Raw genomic sequence first — 22,427 nt, 5'->3', positions numbered from 1 at the left:
AATACTAGCCAGAGTAATTAGTCAATACAAACTATCTCAGACATACAGGTACGAGTACGAGGTACGACATCTGTACAATGAACAGCATTTCAGCATTTCTTAGAAGCCTTTGAGCTTAGTCTTTTTTTTTTTTTTTTTTTTTTTTTTTTTTTTTTTGGTTTGGAGTCCGGTATGTACCTTTTACATGGTGATGTCTACAAGACTTCCCGTGGAACATGAGCGAGCTATCAAGATATCTTCTGTTTGGTAAATGTGTCTGTATCCTGTTAGTCCAATGGGTTTCTGGACCTCTCTGAAAAGCCCTTTCGATCTTGTCTGACGACTGTAGGCAGTTTCGATGTTGCTTTTCGAACCATATACAAGCATGACAAGCAAGCTGGATTGCTAGTATCGTCCTCAGGTCTTTCCTTGAGGGCCACATAACCTGAGCATTCTACAAATTCCTCATGGAGGCTCGCTCAAGTACTAGCATAACCTACTGAGGTCTGAGATGTGGTTGCCAAAATGAAACAAATACGAGTTAGAGTACTAACACGACGGGGTATCGTCGTTCATATACGCATCTATAAGTTGTCGATCCACATGATAAATTCGAGCTGACCGTGAGAACTTGCTGGGAGATCAAGATTGTGAATTGTATGACAAACATGACAATGTACCCCGTAGTTACTGACCAATTCGAAAACAATCAACAAAGACAAAAGATCGTATATGGTATTTATTACTTCAGCTCCGCAATGATAATCGAATGGCGCATCACAGGCTGATACGGCCGGATCTCAACAAACTTCAAGCCAGCCTTCTCCAAAAGTTCTTTCCACTGATCCTCAGTGCGCTCCAGGGCACCCAGCACGGCATACATGTGCAGGTCGAGGCAGGCCGACCACCAGTGAACACCAGTGGCAGGAAGAGCCATTTCATCGATCAGAATCTGGGAGTCAGGAGCCATAGCCGGAATCAGGTTCTTGAGGATCTGGATGCACTTTTCGTCACTCCAATCATGGAGAACGGTGCGCAAGTAGTAGAACTTGGCGTTCTTAATAGGCTGTGGCCCGAAGAAGTCGTGAACCATGAACTCAACGCCTTCGACTGGTCGTGCAGCTTGGATAGTCTCCTCAAGGTCTTGCACAATGATGCGTCCCGGGGCATCCGGATACCGAGCACGAAGACGAGCACTCTGATGGCCGATATTGCCGCCTATGTCTACGAACAGTGCACGGCTGGATCCAACAGTTTTCGCATGGTCGTCAAATTGGACCACATCCAGCCAGTCACCATCACGAGGAACGCTCATCAGTTGCTGGAACCAAGCAAGCTTCTCAGGATGCCCTTTGACCCAAGGGAAGAAAGGCAGCCCCGTATTGACGGACTTCTGGAAAGCACAGCGTCCGTTGGTGTTGCCCGAATAGTTCCATTCCTTAAGAAAGTCAGGGAGAACTTGATACGTTGCTCCTCCAATGTGGAAACTGTCACGGGTTAGCCTACTGCGTCATCCAGCAATCTTGAGCAGAAAGGCTTACATGTAGTACATGGCACCTTGAATGGCAGGGTTGGCCAATGCCTTGGTACAGTTGTTGGCAGTGAAGTGGTCCTTGCTAGCCTCGGTGATGAGACGAATGGATGCAAGGTACCGCAGCAGACGACCGATCAGAAGTTCATCGTGGCCCTTGGCCAATTCCTTGACGCTAAGAGGAGTGCTGCTTGCATCAAGTGCCTTGAAGAAACCCAAGTCGCAGCCAATGCGCACGGCGGCAATCTCGAGATTCTAAGTTTTATCTTAACCCTGCTGCAGCCGCTTGGCTTCGAATTTGTTTGGTCACTCACCGAGTTGAACAGGCGAAGCAAGGTATCATGTGGTGTCTCCATGGACTCGGCAGCAGCTCGCAGAGAGTCCTGCAACTTCAATCTGCTGACTTCGTTCATGGCCTGGGCATTGTCATTCATGGCAGTTCGGATCGGGTTGATGATGTCGTCCAGTGCCATGGTGACTCCTGCTGAAAAGATAGGCTCAACTGAGACGAGAACAAGTGACTGGTATGTATTATTGGAGAGAGACTCCGGATAGTTCTATGAGTATCAAGTTCGAAGAGGCGATCAGATGCCCCTTGGCCGCAGAATTTATCATCAAGCATAACTGTCTGCAGGACATCTCTTATATTTAGACAATGCTTGCTGCATCCAATCGCCAAGTTGCGATACCTGGTCCCCTGCGCTGAGCTGTCCCAACGGATGCCGACAAAGAAGCTTGGACGATACAGAAGCCCTAACTCCCAAATTCGGAGTCCGGAGTGTCGTCTCGCGGATCTTATTTTGGAAATTTCCTCACATGGCTAGCCATAACGGGTTCGCTGTGGGGCATAGCCGGAGTCCGATCTGGCGATCTCTTAGCCAGCCGCGATCTCCAGGCACTCTCTATCGTCAGGTACAGACGCAGTACATATGGAGGTGGGTTTACACTAGGCCTAACTAGGCAGGTCTGGTAATATGCATTGTCATGAGGAATGGCAAGTTGTATGAGATACCATAGTTATACAGTATTTTGGACTTATTGATCCATTCGATAACGTCGTAATGTGTACCAGATTGTATATATTACGGTGCAGTACATAAACAAAACAAACAAGGTTACTCATGCCCTGCGAGCATGTACAACTTGTACAGTACTTTCACACAAACGGATTCCATATTGTGACCATTGTATTTGCTTCTAAATTGTGGACCTCAGTAATGATAGTTGATGATCATTTCACTGGTTTCTGTTGTCTTGTACTGTAGTCCGAATGTCCGAGCTGACGGCAAGTCGCCCGCCCGCCTAGGCCCGAGGACGAGACTTAAACAATAAGGCGTAGCATGCATGAGTTACTAGTCGAGAATATTATATACACACGTCTTTGAAGGGGATGGCTAAGTTTTTTTTGCTTTACTCGATTTTGCAACCAGCAGTCGGTGATGGGGCCCTATCTCGATCGTGTTGAAGTGCATTATTCTTCGCAGCCATCAAGAAGGGATGCTCGTGTTATCTCTTTCCTCGACGGGGTCGTGCAAGGGGTAAGTTCACCCAAAATTTCGGTGGCCTGTGTAAGTGAGATCCTCTAACAATCCAGAAGACCGGGCATTTTGACTCGTTTGATGCCGGGCCCTTTGGCACTCCTGGTTGCGTTTCAGCACGCCGAGCGAGAGATGGCCATGAGTCCATGGTCAGCATGACGGTCCCGAACACAGGGCATGGATTATACTCGATGGAACATGCGCCCAGAGCTCCAGTTGGCGATTATACTTGCAGTGTACTTGCTCAGAAGACTGGCAGTCACCACAGTGAACACGGGCTCAACGAAGTACATCCTTCATCTTCATTGCTACATCCAGCTGCTGGACCCGACTATCCTTCATCTTCCAGCACCATACATCCCAGTAGGCCTTCGTCAAGGAGGCATCACCACCAAGCATCAAATCATGACGCGGAGTGTCTTTCCCATGCCTCTTCTGTCACACATCCACGGCATGCAACAAACAAAGCCTCGACGAACCCGAGTTCCACGCCAAAGATACCCGCTTCGCTGGAAACAAAACGTTCCAACAAGTTACATCGGCTGCTTGACACTCTCTGGAACTCTACGCCACCGCCCCTAAGGGAGCATAATGAATTAGTCTCTCGAATATACGATACGATACGCGCAGGGCCTCCTGAATGGCAGGACTTGCCTCTCATTCAGTTTGCCGCCGTACTGGGTCGGATCTGCAACATGACCACAAACGTGGGGTTCGTGTACGGCTTGTTGAGTTGGGAAGTGTTTAGGCGGGAAGAGGAGCGTCTTCTCCAGACCGAGAAGCTGTCGTCCATCGCCGCGTCCCGTGCGATCAATCAGCTGATGGTCAAGACGATGAATCGGCATACAAAATCACGCGATTGGGCCAGTGACGGACGGAAGGCAGCTAAGCTGGTCTTTGACATATTCCGAAACAACAATTGCTCTCAAGCAGACCGGTCCTTCGCCATCCTTCTCCTGGCGAATAATATTAGCCTTGACGGAATGCTCAAGCTCGCCCATTTCCCGGCTACCCGTGAGGAGTTCGCGGCTCAATTTGAGCGAATTATCCTGGAGCGGTCCGAGCTATGGGCGAATTTGTCGCAGCGAGGTTACCGTGTCTTTGATTGCGAGCAATTCCTGAACAGCCGTGGGGTACCACCAACCGAGCCCCAAGGTCGGCTGCTTGTATGTCCGACGGCACAACATGGTTCAGGGCAGAAGCCCCCGAGTTCCGGGCAGCTCTCGTTATAATGGCAGATTTGGCGTTGGATTCAGCTTGGTTCTGGCATTGTCAGTTCGGCAATTATTTAGAGCGTTTCTCCCAAGAGTCATGGATCTATATCATTGCTTAATAGAGTAGTACTTGTACTACGGAGCACTCCGAACTCATTCCTTTGGTCGTCAATGTAAGGATCAGATTATCGATGCCATTCCATGTACCTCAATAAGTATCATACGTTTACTGGAAACGTCCACGCAACAATGTAATGAGCCCTTCGATCCCGAAACCTCCAAGTGTAAGCATATTCATGTGTTGACAGTGGAAAATCCCGAGCAGGTGTGACTGGTCTGAGGCTCCAGGGAGAGGCAGCAGCGCTCAAGTACTTGAGAAGTACAACTACGGAGTACTCCGAGTACTATCTGCGTACCGCGCCTAACGGCGCTTCAATGACTCATGACTTGGTAACTTACCGACAGATCTGCGGTTGGTTGCCGAAAGTTTAAGCTTAACCTAACCGTCTGAATGGCGGAAAGCATGAGTCAAGCGCTGACAGGGGCTTCTATTCCTAGTTCCTTCGCGGCTAGGCGCACATCGGTGAGTAAGTACGAGTAAGTACAGTATGTACTATAGTACTGAGTACGGTACCGACAGCCTTGATTTGCACAAAAAGCGGTCGAGATTTTCGCTGGCAGTCCAATAGCAAAGCTCATAGCAAGGGTTCAAGGACCCGAACTCGAATCAACAATTGAGGCTGCCGATCCTGATGTGACCGAGCAACCGCGAGTGGCTGACACCCGGTCCTGACCAGCAAATCAGAGATGCCCAGCTCCGATGGGTCAAATGAGTGAGCCTCTGAGAAGCTGACACGCTTAGATCGATCCGCTGATAGGGGCCCACCGTCCGCCCACACTGGATTAGCCTATCGGTCTTTCCCCCTATTCGCGGTTCCCCACCCTATTGCCAGTTCCCGCCGGCCCCACCAGCCCACCCGCCTTGTCTGTATCTTGGCACCGTGGGTTTGGCTTTGGTCTAGGTAGCGCCCGTGGATCCTATTCGTCCTCCTCACAGGCACAAGTCGGCCATTCGGACTCCGACAAAGCTCTCGTAAAGTACAGGAACTGATTTCTAACCTAACGCCAAACAGTACAGAAGTGGCTTAAATCATTGTAGGGCGGCATAAGCGTGTACGCGCGCACACGAATAAAGGAATGCTCCGTCCCAATCTCACCTCTCCAAGCCAGTCGTTCTTCCTCTCCTTTCATTGCACTTGATTGTGTGTACCTTCGCTGGGAAGCTGCAAAGTTGCCCACGATTCGAAGCCACTGTCAACATGGCCGCCTTTAAACCCCAACAATCCATCACTGTTTATCGCGGATTTCCTTTCAAGTCAGCCTATGTTTGGTCCCCCTTTGTGACCAAGTTGGAGGCACGACTACGGTTCGCGGGCATCCCTTACAAAACAGAGACGGGAAGTTTGAGAAGCGCCCCACGCGGCAAGATTCCTTACATTGCTATCAGCAAAAATGAAGGCGAACCACCGCAGATCCTCTCAGACTCCCATCTGATCAGCCAGCAACTGTCGGAAGAGGGCATTCTGCCGGATCTAAACGCGAACCTGTCCCCCGTGCAGAAGGCGCACGACAATGCGCTCCGTGCGTTGCTGGAGGATAAATTGTATTTTTACCAGGTGCGTAATCGCTGGTTTCGACATGACTCCCCCCCCCCCCCGCGTATTGGTCCACACTAACCATTCCTGTGATCAGAACTATGAGCGATGGTTCGAGAACTTTTACACGATGCGCAATCAAGGTCCTCTGGCACCAATTCCGTGGCTTATTCGAGTTGTTGTCGGATGGTTTGTCTGGCGCAAAATCAGTACGGGACTTTACAGCCAGGGCACTGGGCGATTCACTAGCGATGAGATTCACGCTTTCCGACAAGAGATCTGGGAGGACATCAATGCGATCCTGACGGAAGCGCAGCGCAACGCTTCAAGTAGTGACAAGGTTTTCTGGGTGCTTGGAGGCAGCGAGCCCACCGAAGCAGACACCACACTCTTCGGATTCGTTGCAAGCAATCTGGTTTGTGCAGCGTAAGTTGACCTTTGATGACAGGTGCCAGTAATCAAACGTTGTGACTGACCTGGTCGATAGTGGTCCCGACACGCAAAAGACAATCCGCAGCTTCCCCGCGGTGATTGATTATGCGCGCCGGATCCACCAAACCTACTTCCCCGATTATGAGAGTCCTGTCTGGGAGTGACGTTAATGTTGTTTCTGGCGTTCTGGGAGAAGTGCAATGAGCCTAGGTCGCTAATGTCTCCATATAATCACTTATGAAGTTACGTCTTCATAAATTAGCCCCTCTGAAAATCTTGCGTGGTCGTACATACCATTGTTCTGAACGAGATGAATTGAGCCCCGACAGTGTGCTGTGTATTTAATCATTGTGGCCAGCTGGCCTTGCCTAGCCTATCAACGCCTTACATATTAGTCTATTGTGATTGCTCAATTGTGATTTGTCCCTGAAACCATCCGTTGGTAGGTTTGTTGTCCAAGTCTCGGCGAGTCTTGTCAGCACATCTTGCGTCGACAACCTCGCGACTCACATTCCAAAACTGTCACCATGCAAGGGAATGTGAGCCTCCAATGAAAACAAAATCAAGGGCTTATTGATGGCTGCCGGCCATAATTAAAACTCCTTGTTCTGTACAGTGATGTATAATTTATTCTTGCCAAAACAACTGATATCGAGCGAACGGTGTGAACTCTACTATGTACTCGTACATTCATCCATAGGAGCAGCGACACCTGACGACACTTACTCCGCATTCCAGCCCAAGTATCCCCATTATTATCGACAAGACCATTAAAAATTAGGACAACCAAGCAAAAAGTTCATGATAACATTGGTGCTATCTGGCCTCTTGTGGCCTGCAGCTGTTGCTGTAGAAAGGAGATCACGCTGTGGTGGACTGGCTCTGGGGGCTTGGGCTCCGTCTCTTCTGAAGTGGAAGTGCCCAATCGGCCAAGCTCCGTCTCTTGGATCCGCCGCGACACATCCTGGATCAAAGATTCGAGATATTGCAGCTCGTTGGCGACCACATGAGCGCGAATCCGATTTTCGAGCGCCAGATCAAACAAGTATCCACCCACCGCAAACGGCTGGTGAAGCACCTGTTCAGCGTAGTCTTCGTCGAGGCTCAACATGGATGATGAGGAGGACCATGATGAATCTTCCCTCTTCTTCTGACTGGAATGATCTCGCACCAATGCTTGATACCACAACAGCAGTTTGGTACATATTGTCGTTAATAAGAGTTGCATTTGCGAGTTGGCGGCGCAGTTGCAGCGACTTTTGAGTAGTGTTGACACCATCTGCATGACATTGCGATTCGTGGCCAACACCACGTCAGTCATGCGAGGTGATCGAATTGGGCCACGGCTCTCATCTCCAGAGCACAAGCAGTCAAGTGAGGGGGCATGGAGCGCATGAATCAGACGGAGAGCAGTCATCATGCAGGATCCACTATCCTTGGAGCAAGTAGATCCGGCGGTAGTCGGATCCGGCCAGTTGGTAGTGGGATGAGTGGCGACGGCTGAGGCTGAAGAAGAGCATGCTGAAGCCACAAGGTGTCGGGCGCAATTGACACCACGGGCCTCGTCCTCGAAGCCCATCGAGTGAAGTGGAGTCAAGGATCCCTTTCCGGTACTGAGGATGGATGACGGGGCGGATGAGTCGCTGGACATAACAGACTCAGGCGGCGACAAGGAGGCATTGTAAGTGATGCAGTGGCTGCAACTTCTCGCCGCCATTGTGATCGCGGGAGTGGAGTAATCACTAGCAGGCAATACAGACAGACATTGGGATTGCTGAGCGGGCGGCATCACAGTCTTTGTGGCCGGCGACGCCGAGAATTGTGGGATGCCGTTTTCTGAAGTAGCCACGTTGAACCCGAACTGCTGGCTACAGCTTGACTGTCGGTTATCTGAGCATGAGTCCGTGGCGTGACTTCGGCTTTCTCTTTCGCTTTGATTCGGTATCGACGTGGGCAACTTTCGCTTTGGCGAACTCATGTCATACTATTAGTTTGATAATGTGTTGTTTTCCAATATGACATCTCACGGCGCGCGGCCCGTGGACCGTTTATTTATTCTGAACATATCGATAACGAACTACTATACTAAATCAGGGTCCTCCACGTATAGAGAGACAGGAATGGAACTCTTAACACGAAGTCAAGTATACAGTACTAGCCACGAAGCTAAGCCCCTCCTTACCCTCTCGGCATGAATACGATTACCTTAATTTGGAGTAGGTAGTTGGTCGGCTTGATACATTGAGAGTACCTACGGCGTACCCCAGTGAGTCTGATTGAGTCTGTTTACTTTTGCTTACGCGCCGTGCTCGTGAAGTACAGCACTCGAGGTTCTTTAAATCGGATCGACGTTATGTAACTTGGTCATGGCGTGCCGTTAATCACGCATGTTCACTTCTGCATGCCAGTGGCGCATTGGTGCAGAGCATAACTGCTCACGAGTACAGATCTTTTGCGGAGTCACCAACAACTGTTAGGGAACCGTGTGGGTGCGTCCTGGAGCACGGGTATCTTTCTTATCTCGTAAATATTGAAGCCTGGCGCTGCATAATGAATGTTGGTTGAACGAAAATCGCCGAAGTCCTCTCTCACGAGTTAGTTCCTCCATGGGGATTTCACCATCACCTTCCACGACTGGTTTGGATCTTCGACAGCAAACTTTCTGTATCGCTGTCGTAGTGGCAACAACTTTTTGACCCTGTGCGCAGTTGGCGCGACGTTTGACTGTTTCCGGCGGCATTGATCGGCCCGAAGTTTCTGCATGGAAATTTCGAAGAATGGCGAAGCTGATAACTACACTAACTTCTGTCTCGATCAACGGCAGATGGATATCCTCCGGATTGGCTGCGGCTGAACAGGTTCGAGCTTGAAAGCCTTTAGGGCAGAGAGACTTTGTAGGTCTCTGTACAGTGTACATACAGAACTTGATAGACCACAATGGCATGATCGACTCTGTAATATGGGTCAATGACGTTCCTAATCGCTCGATGAATGTTCGGTGTATTTTCGAATGTCCTGAGATATAGCCTATCATTTTCGTTCTCACTATGTTAGTACTGTTGGGACTAAAGTGCTGGCAGATTCAGTGAGCTTTGGAACATCTGATGTTACGTCGATTCTCCAAATCGCCATATCAAAGGCGGGCGACCTCAGCTCCTACTTCTAGTAGAATGTACGTTCATGTACTGGTACATAGGTAATCGTACCTGTGCCAGGGTGTGTCCAAGCCCAACGTCCAATGATGGCACCACATCCACATGTTGCTTAGCCCTTCTCAATCATTTTGCCAACAATTCGGCACGATTTGCATCTTGCACTGCTGATTGATTGATTCTCGACGAGAATTTCTCACTTCCTACGTGTTTGACCAATCTGCTAGAATCATCTTACTTGCACATCATGATGCCTCAATAATTGGCCGGGATGCGGTGAATTTCGGAGAAATTAAGCTGTCATTTCGACGTTGACATAGTTGCGCCTCTTGACATGAGAGCTAGTTCATCGGCCATTAACGGGTCGCAATGTGTTATTTCAAACTTTCGAACTTCCCGAGCCATCGCACACTCGCCGAGATCGAAGGGTTTTCCCGTAGTAAACCCGAGCAGTTACACATTACTGGGTACCTGCCCCTCTAGCCCAGTCTCGCCCTTTTGGACTTCACCAGTGGCCTTGAGCCCATGTTGTTAGTAGAGGAAGGCTCTTGCACGCACCAGATTTCGTTCGGTGAATAAACTGGACGGCACGACTGTTCGAGAATTCGCCTGCCCTGCTGAATCCTATGCGAAGATAGTATCCGGTCGTTGAGTACACACTCATTTTGTGCAGATCAGCCTGCCTCAGGGCGATTCCCCAAATTCAATTTGCTTGACTCGATCTCTGATCGTCCAAATATGTGCAAAGCCAGGTTTTCTTTTGCAGCACGATTCGACGGCGCATGTCGTATTTCCGCTTCTTATCGAGTCATATTTGCCTTTACTAGGTTCTATTGGACACTCGACAACGATATTGTGTACCTGACGGGCAAGTTTGAGTCGCTGTTGATAGGTGCATTCACCAGAATCTGGAGACTGGAAGGCATTGTTTACGGAGCCGCCGTAAGCAGTCATAGTAGTCTCATAGCCACTGACTTGCTCAAGTACCTGACTGGCCGAGAGACTTACGAGGACCTGCCCTAATAAGCAGGACAGTAGGCATCCAGTTTACTTAAGTTGGTACTCAGACCCTGGCTGAAAGGTTACTATTTATACGTGGAGCTCATAATATGCGACAATTTCGATCGGATATCGAACACTGCTCGTATATGGACGCGATATGATCACGATTCTGAGTCAGAACAAGCGAGGAACTACCGCTATAGTTGCCCTCGACCATCGATTGTCTGATAATAATCTTGCTCAAGGGTGCTCTCTAGTTCATTCTTGAAGCCTAAACTGGGGACGGGAAGGCTAAACCGGTAACTCGGTTGGGGCTGTTTAAGCTTTACCTCCAGTTTGTTTGTTGGCCAAAGCCACTGAAAGTGGCTCGAAAATCCCCATGGTTACCGAGCCAATTAGCACAAGGCCCCCGTCCCCGCGAAGATCCCTTTTTTCTTAAAGAAAAAAAAAAAAAAGCTGTGATCTGAGCAAGTTGATCGCGGCAGCCAAGCCACCGCTGGTGGGTTCGGCATTCATTAGAAACCCAATCAAGCTGAATATCTTGTTGATGCAGGCCCTGTTGGATGTTACGATCGGCTGTTTGAATACGAGTAAAGTACAGTATGTTCGAACCATACATCCCACCACATGGACACTTTGGATGCCGACAAATTCAGTCCGATAATACGGACACGACAGAGCCCCTGCGTGGGTAAGGGTTTGGGTCCAGCTGCTGCACTAGTTGGTTCAGTTCGCATGGCTTGGGTTACTCGGCATACATGCTCGAAGCCCGACTCTCGGGCTATTTTTCGTTTCAGAATACTTTCAGAATACTTTATCAGCTTCAGATCGCTCGTGTTATCGGTCCGCATAGTATTAACTTTCGAACGACTCCAGACTGTATCAGCAAGCTTTACATAGTTTGCTGCATACGCAGTGTCTAGTCCCTGCTTCATCGCTTCACTCTTCCCCGGTTGATACATCGCTCTGAATCGCACACCGTGCACTTGGAAGGGTTGAATGGACCCTTGACCGTGTCAACAGAGAGCTCCTCATCACGATCCATGGACCTACTTGCCATGACGGACAAGCCATTGTCAGCCACACCGACAAGCCCAGGCAGCAGCCGCCGTCCTCCCCAAACGCGGCAGAAGCTCAAGGACACGTGTGACATGTGCTCTGCTTCCAAGGTGAAATGCAGCAAGGAGAAGCCTGTCTGCGCTCGCTGCGACAAGTTGGGGTACCCATGTTTCTACAGTCCGGCTCGGCGCATGGGTAGACCTCATCCACCTCGAAAATCGATGTCGGCGACTCAACGCCCTTCAAATCCAGCATCTCCAGAGCTCCCGGGACGATCTTGGGTGCGGTCGAACGACGAAGCGGAATTGCGACCAGACAGCCAAAGGCCAGCCAAACGTCGCTCCATTGGATCCATCGGAATCAGTTCGCGACAAAGCGAACTGAGCGCCAACGACAAAAGCGAAAACCAGAGCACCAACAGCGCATTTCAGCCCTCTCCAAGGACGGAGAGTTTGGATTTCCAGAACTTCGTCCTGCCACAAGATCTGCATATGAGCGACCTTGACGACCGTGGAATTCTCAGCCTTGACGATGAGTTGAGCCGAGTCAGCACCCACGATATGGACAGTCTCTTGTTCCCTCCGGAAGATTCGACCTTTCAATTTCAACCGACACCCAAGTCAACAAATAACCCAACTCCCTTTTCGATGCCCCTCTTCAATGGGCTGGAGATGCCGCCCAGCGGCACCTCAACTGGCCCCAACGCTACAATAAACAATGAAGATATTCTCAGCGCCACCATTGAATTGGACTGCGCAACAGTCGCAATGGGGCTTCTGCAGAAACTGAATGACCTTGCCAGCCTATGTCGGTCGACAGCTACTGATCCACCGCCACCTGCAGCGGATATGTTCATGAAGACTATTACCTCGTCAACCAAACGCATCTCCACAATCCTTGTCTGCCCGTGCTCGTCCAAGATGGAAGTCGGACTTTTAGCGGCCGCTGTCTGCGCTGCTATTCTAGATGTCTACGAGCTGGTCCTACGCCAACAATCGCAGTGCGATGCATCCTCTTCAAGCGTCAACCAAATGAGCTCCGGTGGCGCAAATGCACAAGAATTCAGTGATAGCAACAACCCTTCCCGAAATACCACAATGCGCATTCTTGAAGAACTTCCTCAGATGGCCAACCTGGTTATTCAGTTTGCCCGCCGCTACAGTCGGCCTGGGTCTGTTGAGGGTTCCTCAGCAAATTTTCTCCTTCCTTCCTTGGCTTCATCGTTGAAGGCACGATTAAAGTCTCTGACACATGAAGCGACGAATCGATGGCTTGTCTTATCATGATGTTACTCCACTTCCCGAGTGATGCCGGCACTGATCTTTATTATATTCAAATTGTCGATCCATAGACTGTCGCAAAGTATCAATCCACGATCTTTCCTTTTCTTTCTCTCGGGAATAACATTCGGGAATAACAGGAGTTCATGTGTTATGGCGTTGCATTCTGGACAGAGAGACAATTTACGAGGCAATGACTTTGGGTGGTTCTTATTGTACATCTCAGTCATGATTGTTGAGACAGAATTGAGCAGGCAGCTTTAGATTGACTTGAATTCGAGCCCCGAAGGAAGTCGCGGCGTCGTTACAGAGACGTAACCTTGCTCTCTCATGTAGGCTACTACTAACTACTAGTACCTTATGTACCTAGTCAATGCAACAACTACTAGTACCTATGTCGGAAGGTAGGTATTAGGGTACTATCGGATCATTCGGATGGAGTGTCATTCTCGTGCTCCTGAAACTATCCATTGTCCATTAGGGCTCCACCAACAACAGGTACCCTGTTGGACTTTAGCATGATGATCCCTGAGCATGAGATCCCTGACGATCCCTGAACAAGCTAAGCTATTCTAGTGCAGTTGGGATCAAGCTTAACTATGTACTAGTAACTAACAGAAACGAAACTCTGCAGGTCTCGGCACCACTTTCCAGTTTCCACTTTAACTACATAATGGTTGACTAATTTCGCCCTTAAAAAAAAAAAAAAAAAAAAAAAAAAAACTAAAAAACAACTGACATGAACTCTATACCCGGACTCCGATGAGGTGGATCGGCGGTGCGAGTGCCGGGTGGCACGGGTGCCCACTGCCACTGCCCACAAGGAAATGCCCCAGATTCGCTCATCCCCGCTGATCAATCAAACGTCACCACGCGATCCAAGCGGTCAAAACACCAAGCAAAGGCAAAAAGGTTCTGATATAATTGAGCTTCCCGAACTTGACAAGCAAAGCCTTGGTCTCCGCCAGAGACGCCGCATTTCCGCCTTCATTCTTCTCGGCTCGAGGAGGCTTGGTCCGGTATTGCGCTTCCTTGGTCAGAAGCACCTTCTCCAGAGGGACAATCATGGACAGCGTATATGGGACCAAAGATAGAATGAAACCCGCTGACAGCAGAAGCGTCCGGATTTTTCCCCACGAGTTGCCCTCCGCCAGGAAATAAGTCAAGAGAGCATTGAGAAGGAGACAGCCGCCGGCGAAGAAGGAGCTGATAGGACACAGATGGAAACCCCGCAAAAAGGAAGTCTTCCACTGAGCGAGGAGGATGTGCTCCGGTAGAGGTGTAGTCATGATCATAGCCAGAGAGACGTAGCTGAGGCTCAACTGACATCCTGGATCACATCAGTGTATGAGGCTATGCCACCGATACAAAGCCACTATGCGGGAGAAGGGGCTTACCAGTCTGGAAAGAAGCCACAGAGATACTTGCGGCCAGAAGGGGCCGGTAGAGGAAGTGCACCATCTTCACGGTATGGATAGAAGTCAGACGTTGGTAAGAATCCCGGGCAGTCGAATGCCTCGACAAGGTTGCTATGTGCTGCTGGTATTGGAGAAGGTAACTCAATCTATTCGTGAACGTTTAAGACCTTTGAATTTAAATAATAGACATGTGCAGCGCGTGGAATTGCAGAAACCATCGACAGCGGTGATCTTGGGCGAGGAGCAAATGGCCGACTGCATTGTTCGAGTACGCCGTGTACGATTCTAGAAGCGAGCAATATCAATGCAGGAGGTGGACTCAACCCCTTTACTCATACTTAATTCTTCGTATGGCGGTTTCATTCAGCAGCAGAATTGCAGTGTTAGCACGGAGTCCGGTGTCGGGGACCGAGAACATTTCAGGGCCGTCCAAAGGCCCTGCTAGGCGGAGCGAATCAACGTTCGAGAAACCAAGATCGCACCGTTCCATCCGAACTGGATCATGTGGAACGAGATTGTGCCCGATGTGAGTCGTTTAGGTGCGATTAACTTAGATCAAGGGACGAAAGAAAGAACATCCGATAGGAGGTTACATCGAGAAAATAGCATGCAGGCTGATGCGATCTATGGATCGATCTTCAGCTGAAATCGGTTTCCCGAAACGGAGACTAAGTATCGGCGATGATATACGGAGTAGGGCTATCTGGGATTCATCGTGAGGTACAAATACCTCCATGTACGGCTACGACCATCCAATGGCCTCAACGCTCCTCTCGGTCATAGTTGATCTCGCCTGTCTCGTCTTTCTCTTCTGTGTTCACGATTTTCATACCGAAGACAGTGATCGTCTTCCTTCCCATCGTCCGTCAGTCACAATGGAAACGCCATCTTCCACCTCCTCCTCCTCCGTTCGAGACTTCTCGACAAAGCTGATCTTTTTCAGCCATGAATTCCCGCCAGATGATCTTCAGGATCTCTTCCGACGCCTCCAGCGTTTCAGCAAGGACAGGCGATTTCGACTGCTCTCGCTCTTTCTCGACGAGTCCACCCTCGTCGTCCAGGAAGAAGCTCGCCGACTTCCGCAACACCTCCGGGATCTGCTCCCGCCATTCCAAACAGTTTTGTCTCTGGTCGACAGTGGAGACTTCCGAAAGGGTCCCCTCGGTGGGGCGCTAGAAAGTGCCATGCTCGTTGTCCTGGAGTTGGGCATGTTTATCGGGTATGTTCGCGTGCTTTTGACGGGGAAGATGCAAGTGTTCTGACTCGCCGATTTCAGACACTATGAAGCCACCAACTTTCCGTACGACCTTCCAAGGAGCACTGCCACTCTGGCAGGGTTGAGTATCGGCTTGTTGTCCGCGGCCGCCGTGTCGGGTTCGAGCTCGCTGGCGGAATTGGCCATGACTGGCGCTGAGAGCGTCAGAATTGCCTTCCGGCTCGGTGTCCACGTGGACTCCGTATCTCAGTCCCTTGAGTCTCGCGAACCCGACGGTAGCATGAGCGATAGCTGGGCCTATGTTGTTACGGGCATTTCAGCCCAGGAAGTCCAAAAAGAATTGGATCAGTTCAACACGGAAACGGTAAATTCAGAGGCTTCAAGCCAGGTAGTTGGAGAGACGTGATTTTGACGATGTGCAACAGGCCAACCCTGAGCTCACCAAGGTGTTCATCAGCGCTGCCGATAAAAATTCGGTCAGCGTCACTGGCCCTCCGTCCCGACTCAAGGCTGCATTCCGGCATTCGCAGGTTCTGCGATATTCCAAGCACCTCCCTCTTCCCGTTTACAACGGTCTCTGCCACGCCCCTCACTTGTACACTGATGTGGACATTGACATCATTACCAACGGCTCCGAGGCCAGGTGCGACCGGGATCGTCGTATTCAGCTGCCACTTCTCTCGCCGCAGACCGGAAAGCGATATCCAGCACCGACGGTTGATACACTTTACCAGCAGATTTGCTCTGAGATCCTCACCGGCACAATCTATCTCGACTACCTGACTGCTGGCATCATCAACAGCATTTCCAACTCGCTGTCTCCCGAATGCCAGGTTATGCTGTTCCGATCTTCGATTGTTTCGCAGGGCATCATCTCCTCGATGGAGTCGGAGCTTTCTCAGCTGATATTCTCCCGAAAGGATCTCCTGGATTGGGCATTCCACGAGGATGAGACCCGGCTCCCTCGCACGCCGAAGCAGTCGAAACTGGCCGTAATTGGCATGTCTTGCCGCATGCCCGGCGGTGCTGATAACAATGAGCTTTTCTGGAAGATCCTGGAGGAAGGCCGCGACGTGCATGCCACCGTTCCTCCGGACCGTTTCGACCTCCACACTCATTATGATCCCACCGGGAAGACTGACAACGCCACCGAGACGCCATACGGCAACTTCATCAACAACCCCGGGTTCTTCGATGCTAGTTTCTTCAATATGTCTCCTCTTGAGGTTAGTCACAACCATGATTCTCTCTCTGGGCAACTCAACAAAGGCTAACTTGTATCTCAGGCTGAGCAAACGGATCCCATGCACCGTCTGGCGTTGGTCACTGCCTATGAAGCGTTGGAGATGGCAGGCTATGCCCCGAACAGAACACCCTCGACAAACCTGAAGCGTATCGGAACTTTCTACGGCCAAGCCAGCGACGACTGGCGTGAGGTGAACGGCGGTCAAAACATCGGCACGTACGCCGTTCCGGGAGGCGAGCGCGCTTTCGCCAACGGGCGCATCAATTACTTCTTCAAGTTCTCCGGTCCGAGCTTCAACATCGATACGGCTTGCTCCAGTGGTCTGGCCGCCGTCAATGCTGCATGCTCCGCTCTGTGGAACGGCGAAGCCGACATGGTCATTGCGGGCGGTCTCAGCGTGATCACGAACCCTGACAACTACTGCATGCTGTGCAAGGGCCACTTTTTGTCCAAGACAGGTCAGTGCAAGGTCTGGGACAAGGATGCGGATGGCTATTGTCGAGCAGACGGTATCGGGTCGGTGGTCATCAAGAGGCTGGAGGATGCCGAGGCGGACAACGACAACATCATCGCAACTATTGTTGCCGGTGCAACGAATCATTCAGCGGAAGCCGTGTCCATCACTCGTCCTCACGCCGGCGCTCAGAAGGAGAACTACATGCAGGTCATGCAGATGGCCGGCGTCAACCCATTGGATGTCAGCTTCATCGAACTCCACGGCACTGGCACTCAAGCTGGTGATGCCATCGAATCCGAATCCGTTGCGGATGTGTTTGCCCCGGCCCATGTTCGTCGTCGCGAGAGACTCCTCCTCGGCGCCGTCAAGAGCAACATTGGCCATGGCGAGGCCGCCGCCGGTATCGCTTCGCTCCTCAAGGTCCTCTTGGTGTACCAGAAGAATCAGATCCCGCCTCATGTCGGCATCAAGAGCGAGCTCAATCCTCTGATCGTGAAACTCCTGGAGGGACGCAATGCTGGCCTCGCACTGGAAAACACCCCCTGGCCAAGACAGCCCGGCAAGAAGCGATATTCGCTCGTCAACAGTTTCGGCGCTCACGGCGGAAATACCACGTTGCTGCTGGAAGATGCCCCGGAGAAGCGTCGGATTGGCCAAGACACTCGCGGAACGTACCCCTTCACCGTCTCCGCGAAGAGCAAGGCTTCACTGAAGGGCAACATCGAGGCTCTGATTGAGTACCTGCAACAAAACCCCGACGTCAACCTCTGTGACCTGTCCTATACACTATGTGCCCGTCGCATCCACCACAACCTTCGCGTTGCAACCAGTGCCTGGTCAGTCTCTCAGCTGCAAAAGTTCTTGGAATCGTCGCTGGAGGGCACCAGCAATGCCCGCGCTGTGCCGCCACCGCCGCCGGTGACGTTCACGTTTACCGGACAAGGCTCGTTCTACGAAGGCATCGGGCGACAGCTGTTCATGGATTTCCCGTTCTACCGTGACCAAGTCCTCAAGCTGGATCACCTGGTTCAGCAATTCAAATTCCCATCCGTGGTACCGGCGATTGAAGGGACCCTTGTAGCCGATGAAGCCTCTCCGCTGGTGACGCAACTCACCATCGTCGTCACAGAGATTGCCCTGACCCGACTTTGGGGACTTCTGGGTGTTCAACCCAACGCTGTCATCGGGCACAGCCTCGGCGAATACGCTGCTCTCGTCGCTGCTGGCGTCATCTCAGCTGCCGATGCCATCTACTTGGTCGGAAAGCGTGCGGAGCTGACCCTTGCCACCTGCCAGACTGGCTCGCATGCCATGCTTGCCGTCCGTGCCAGTGTCGAGAAGATCAAGGAGATCGATTCTAGTGGCGCCTATGAGATCTCGTGCATCAATGGCCCCAACGACACGGTGATCAGTGGCCCCAGCAACGATCTTGAGAACATTCGTTCCAAGCTGGAACACAGCGGCCTCAAGTGCACGCCTCTAGATGTTCCCTTCGCCTTCCACACCGCGCAGATGATTCCGATGCTCCAGCCACTCGAGCAGGCAGCGAAGCACGTCACGTTCAAGACGCCAACGATCCCGATCATCTCACCGCTGCTCAGCAACTGCGTCTTCGACGGCAAGACCATCAATGCCAAGTATCTTTGCCGGGCCTCGCGGGAGCCGGTCAACTTTGTCGGCGCTCTCGAAGCCGCTGAGGACATGGGCATCGTGGACGACAAGACCGTGTGGCTGGAGATTGGGCCTCATCCGGTGTGCACGTCCTTCGTTCGGAACTGCTTCGCCGGAGCGAAACTTGTGTCGTCCCTGAGCCGAAAGGAGGACAACTATGCGACGCTCTCCAGCAGCCTGGCCAAGCTGCATGTGCTGGGGTCCGCAGTGAACTGGAACGAGTACTTCCGTCCGTGGGAGAAGTCTCTTCAACTGTTGACTCTGCCGACGTACAAGTGGAATGAGAAGAACTACTGGATTCCATACGTCGGCACATGGACGCTGGACAAGGCCAAGCCGCAAAAGAGCAACGGGGTATCGGCCTTCGGCTCCGGTGGTTCCTCCCTGCGGACATCCTCCATCCACCAGATCATTTCGGAAGAGGTGTCAGAGTCGACTGCCCAACTGGTGGCAGTCTCGGATATCATGCATCCAGACCTCCTGGCCGCTGTTCATGGTCACTCGATGAATGGATATGGAGTCGCAACAACGGTAGGATTTTCCCGATAATGATAGCAATTTGATCATTGAATGCTAATGACGTGCAGACAATCTGGGGTGACATGGCCCTGACCGTCGGCGAGTATCTGTACAAGCGTCTCTATCCCAAGACCAAGGAGGTCAAGATGAACGTGGCGAACATGGAAGTCCTGCACGCCCAAGTCGCCAAGCTAGACACAAGCAGCTCGCAGCTGCTCCAGGTCGAAGCCAGTCTCGACATGGACACCCAGTCGATGATGATCTACTGGTACAACATCGACGACGACGGCGCTCGCACGGAAGAGGCCTACGCGTCGGCCACGGTTACCTTTGAGGATTCTGCCGCCTGGCAAACTGAGTGGAATCGGGTGGCACACTTGGTCGAGGGCCGTATTGAGAGCTTGCAACGGATGGCGGCGGAAGGCACCGCAAACAAACTGAACAAGAACATGGCATACACTCTCTTCAAGAATGTCGTCGACTACACGGACAAGTATCGCGGTATGCAGACCGTGACGCTCAACGACTTTGAGGCATATGCGGACATCACTCTGGTCAAGGAAACTCATGGCACCTGGCACACTCCACCGCACTGGATGGACCCTGCCTTCCATCTCGCTGGATTCATTCTCAACGGCAGTGACGCTTCCAACACCAAGGACTATTTCTACGTCACCCCTGGTTGGGACAGCCTCCGGATGGCCAAGCCATTGGCTGCTGGTGAGCGCTACCGCAGCTATGTCAAGATGTTCCCGACGGGCGAAGATAACATGTTCGCTGGCGACATTTATCTGCTCCAGGGAAGCACGATTGTTGGCATGATGTCCCAGATCAAATTCCGACGAGTGCCGCGCCTGTTGATGGACCACTTCTTCTCGGCGCCGGATGCAGGAAAAGCCTCCACCAAGGACACCAGGCCGAAGGATACGAGGTCAAAGGATACCAAGGCCGCTGCCGTTCCGCAGAAGAAGAGTCCGCCAAAACCAGCACCAGTGCCAGCAGCTACACCAAAGGCCAAGGCCGAGATGAGTCAACCAAAGAGCAAAGTCGAGACGCCTGCCATGGCGCCCATTGAGATGGAACCACCTGCAGTGATGCCTGAGCCGAGCAAGCCTGCTGCTGCGGCGCCGGCTGAACCGGCAACCGAAGACAGCGGGTTGTTTGCAGATTGCCTGGAAATCATTGCACGTGAAAGCGGCCTTGAGAAGGAAGAACTGACCGACGATGCCACGTTTGTCGAGCTTGGTGTTGACTCTCTCATGTCGCTGGTCCTAGCAGAGAAGTTCAAGAACGAGCTCCATATTGAAGTGCAGAGCTCGATTTTCATCGAGTGTTCAACCTTGGGAGAGCTGAAGAAATGGCTTGAGGAAAATTGTTAGGGACTATTACGGGGTGCTCCCCTGATGACTTGGAGTTCTTGCTTGTCTTCTTTCTGGGAGGTTTTCTCAGATTGAATTTCCTTGTGAATTTCATTGTTGTCGTTGATGTATCTGTCCTCATGTCTTCCTGTCGCACGTCCTAGCCTGCCCTACCTAAACAAGCCAGTCATGTGAAAGGTCTGAAAACCGCATCAACGGAGTTGTACAGTAAAAAATAAAGTACTGTAGGAATCCTTAGTTCAGAGGCCGGGTCACACTACGCTGACAACCTTTCGGAGTACCCCTAGCCATTCTCTGCGGCATGTCCGCTCTTCAGCAGCTGAAGGTCGCGGAACTGATGACATGAGCAACTCGAAAGAAAAAAGCCTGTGTTCTAGACCTCTGACTGTAGACAGAAAAGTCGTCGACTGGATTCATTAAAGAATCACGCGGGGTGTGCAAATGGCCAATCAGTGGTCATTCAGCTAGCCAAATACGGTAATGGCTTGGTATTGGATCTAGTACAAAAAGGTACTAGCGGATATTCTGATTACGAAACCAGGTTCCAAGCCCCCCCAACTTCAAGGCACCAAGGCATCAAGGCACCACACAAGATGGGATTCCATTTCCCTCATTATTATTTTGCCCCGTTGATGCAGGTACTTTAAACTGCCTTTGCCCTCTGGAAGTGTGCCGACAGTACGCCACTGCGACGCCCGACAGTCTGCAAGCTCTTAGGTTCGCTGGATTCCAAAGGTTCGATAGAAGGCGATGCGAATGACACGCACCTTTTGCGAGCGGGAGGGAGCTCGGTCTATGACACAAGCCCAAATTATCGCGCCGATTGCAGAGTGGTGGTGAGCTGGACCAAAGGTTATTTAACTGTATTTCTCGATCCACCCATTATCCCGCATAGTTATTTCACCTCAGGTGCTTCTGTGTATACATCCTCATACATTTTCGTAAGCCGAGGATCTTTGCAAGCTGTTCTCACGTTGTCAGAGAGCTCCGAATTATTCCTTAACCTATCCATAGCATGGTTCTGGTGTGCTCATCAAGATGGACACCGAGGTTCTCTCCACAACACGAAAACGAAAGAAAAAATTCAAAGCATCTGATACGTATATAGGTACTCCGTAGATGTGAGCCACGCAGAGTCCAGGCTGCATTCATAACAACCAAGAAATATCGTTCCGAAATGATCAACACTCCTTTAATTAAGAAAACCACTTCATGGATTGAAACCTCTCTCTACATTTCGACCTGGCCCTGAGACAGGTTCACGCAGCGCCGCGTTAAAGTTTCCCTTAATTCGAACGGTCCGCCGCCACACAACTCAACCTTCCCGCCGGTCTTTTCGCTCTGCAGACCTCGAGTTACTCGCCCTCCTCGTCGTTCGGTCCTGCAACGGGATCTCCGGACTGCGCTGTCGTACTCGAGAGATTGCCCAACCGTCGATTCGTTTGCTGCTACTTCAGTTGCTCCACCGATTGCATCGTTCGCCGGCGACTCGATCTTTGCGCGAGTATCGTGTTCTTTTTTCGGAGACAAACAAGATTCAAAAAGAAAAAAAAAAAAAAAAAAAAAAAAAAAAAAACTCTAAAACAAATTGATTGCATCTTGGCCTCTTGTTCAATTTTTTTTTTTCTTCAGTGGTCTACGATCGTGACCATCTCCCCATGTCTGTTTTCCGCTGCCAT

At 51.1% G+C, this 22,427-nt stretch overlaps 6 protein-coding genes across 6 annotated transcripts; 4 read left to right on the top strand and 2 right to left on the bottom strand.

Annotated features, from left to right (window-relative positions):
• Nucleotides 1–721: 721 nt before the first annotated feature.
• VTN31DRAFT_4855 (uncharacterized protein) lies at nucleotides 722–1,983 on the bottom strand (the record flags this gene model as incomplete). The annotated part of the gene is made up of 3 exons (XM_069405289.1): nucleotides 722–1,466; nucleotides 1,521–1,765; nucleotides 1,825–1,983. The coding sequence occupies 3 exons, from the start codon at nucleotides 1,981–1,983 to the stop codon at nucleotides 722–724; spliced, it is 1,149 nt and encodes a 382-aa protein (XP_069260368.1).
• A 966-nt stretch (nucleotides 1,984–2,949) lies between these two features.
• On the top strand, nucleotides 2,950–4,280 carry VTN31DRAFT_4854 (uncharacterized protein; the record flags this gene model as incomplete). The annotated part of the gene is made up of 2 exons (XM_069405288.1): nucleotides 2,950–3,048; nucleotides 3,108–4,280. The coding sequence occupies 2 exons, from the start codon at nucleotides 2,950–2,952 to the stop codon at nucleotides 4,278–4,280; spliced, it is 1,272 nt and encodes a 423-aa protein (XP_069260367.1).
• Nucleotides 4,281–5,581: 1,301 nt separating this feature from the next.
• VTN31DRAFT_4853 (uncharacterized protein) lies at nucleotides 5,582–6,513 on the top strand (the record flags this gene model as incomplete). Its single annotated transcript, XM_069405287.1, has 3 exons — nucleotides 5,582–5,938; nucleotides 6,015–6,343; nucleotides 6,405–6,513. The coding sequence occupies 3 exons, from the start codon at nucleotides 5,582–5,584 to the stop codon at nucleotides 6,511–6,513; spliced, it is 795 nt and encodes a 264-aa protein (XP_069260366.1).
• Nucleotides 6,514–7,148: 635 nt separating this feature from the next.
• On the bottom strand, nucleotides 7,149–8,066 carry VTN31DRAFT_4852 (uncharacterized protein; the record flags this gene model as incomplete). The annotated part of the gene is made up of 1 exon (XM_069405286.1): nucleotides 7,149–8,066. One exon carries the CDS (start codon nucleotides 8,064–8,066, stop codon nucleotides 7,149–7,151), a length of 918 nt encoding a protein of 305 aa, XP_069260365.1.
• A 3,495-nt stretch (nucleotides 8,067–11,561) lies between these two features.
• On the top strand, nucleotides 11,562–12,848 carry VTN31DRAFT_4851 (uncharacterized protein; the record flags this gene model as incomplete). The annotated part of the gene is made up of 1 exon (XM_069405285.1): nucleotides 11,562–12,848. One exon carries the CDS (start codon nucleotides 11,562–11,564, stop codon nucleotides 12,846–12,848), a length of 1,287 nt encoding a protein of 428 aa, XP_069260364.1.
• Nucleotides 12,849–15,135: 2,287 nt separating this feature from the next.
• On the top strand, nucleotides 15,136–20,748 carry VTN31DRAFT_4850 (uncharacterized protein; the record flags this gene model as incomplete). Its single annotated transcript, XM_069405284.1, has 5 exons — nucleotides 15,136–15,479; nucleotides 15,537–15,840; nucleotides 15,902–16,702; nucleotides 16,763–19,381; nucleotides 19,438–20,748. 5 exons carry the CDS (start codon nucleotides 15,136–15,138, stop codon nucleotides 20,746–20,748), a joined length of 5,379 nt encoding a protein of 1,792 aa, XP_069260363.1.
• Between the last annotated feature and the right edge of the window lie 1,679 nt (nucleotides 20,749–22,427).

This window comes from Thermomyces dupontii (genome assembly GCF_041956625.1).
Source record: "Thermomyces dupontii strain NRRL 2155 unplaced genomic scaffold VTN31scaffold_4, whole genome shotgun sequence".
In the NCBI taxonomy this organism is placed as follows: domain Eukaryota; kingdom Fungi; phylum Ascomycota; class Eurotiomycetes; order Eurotiales; family Trichocomaceae; genus Thermomyces; species Thermomyces dupontii.
Note: the sequence above shows the minus strand (reverse complement) of the source record. Positions and strands in the feature narration are given on the sequence as shown.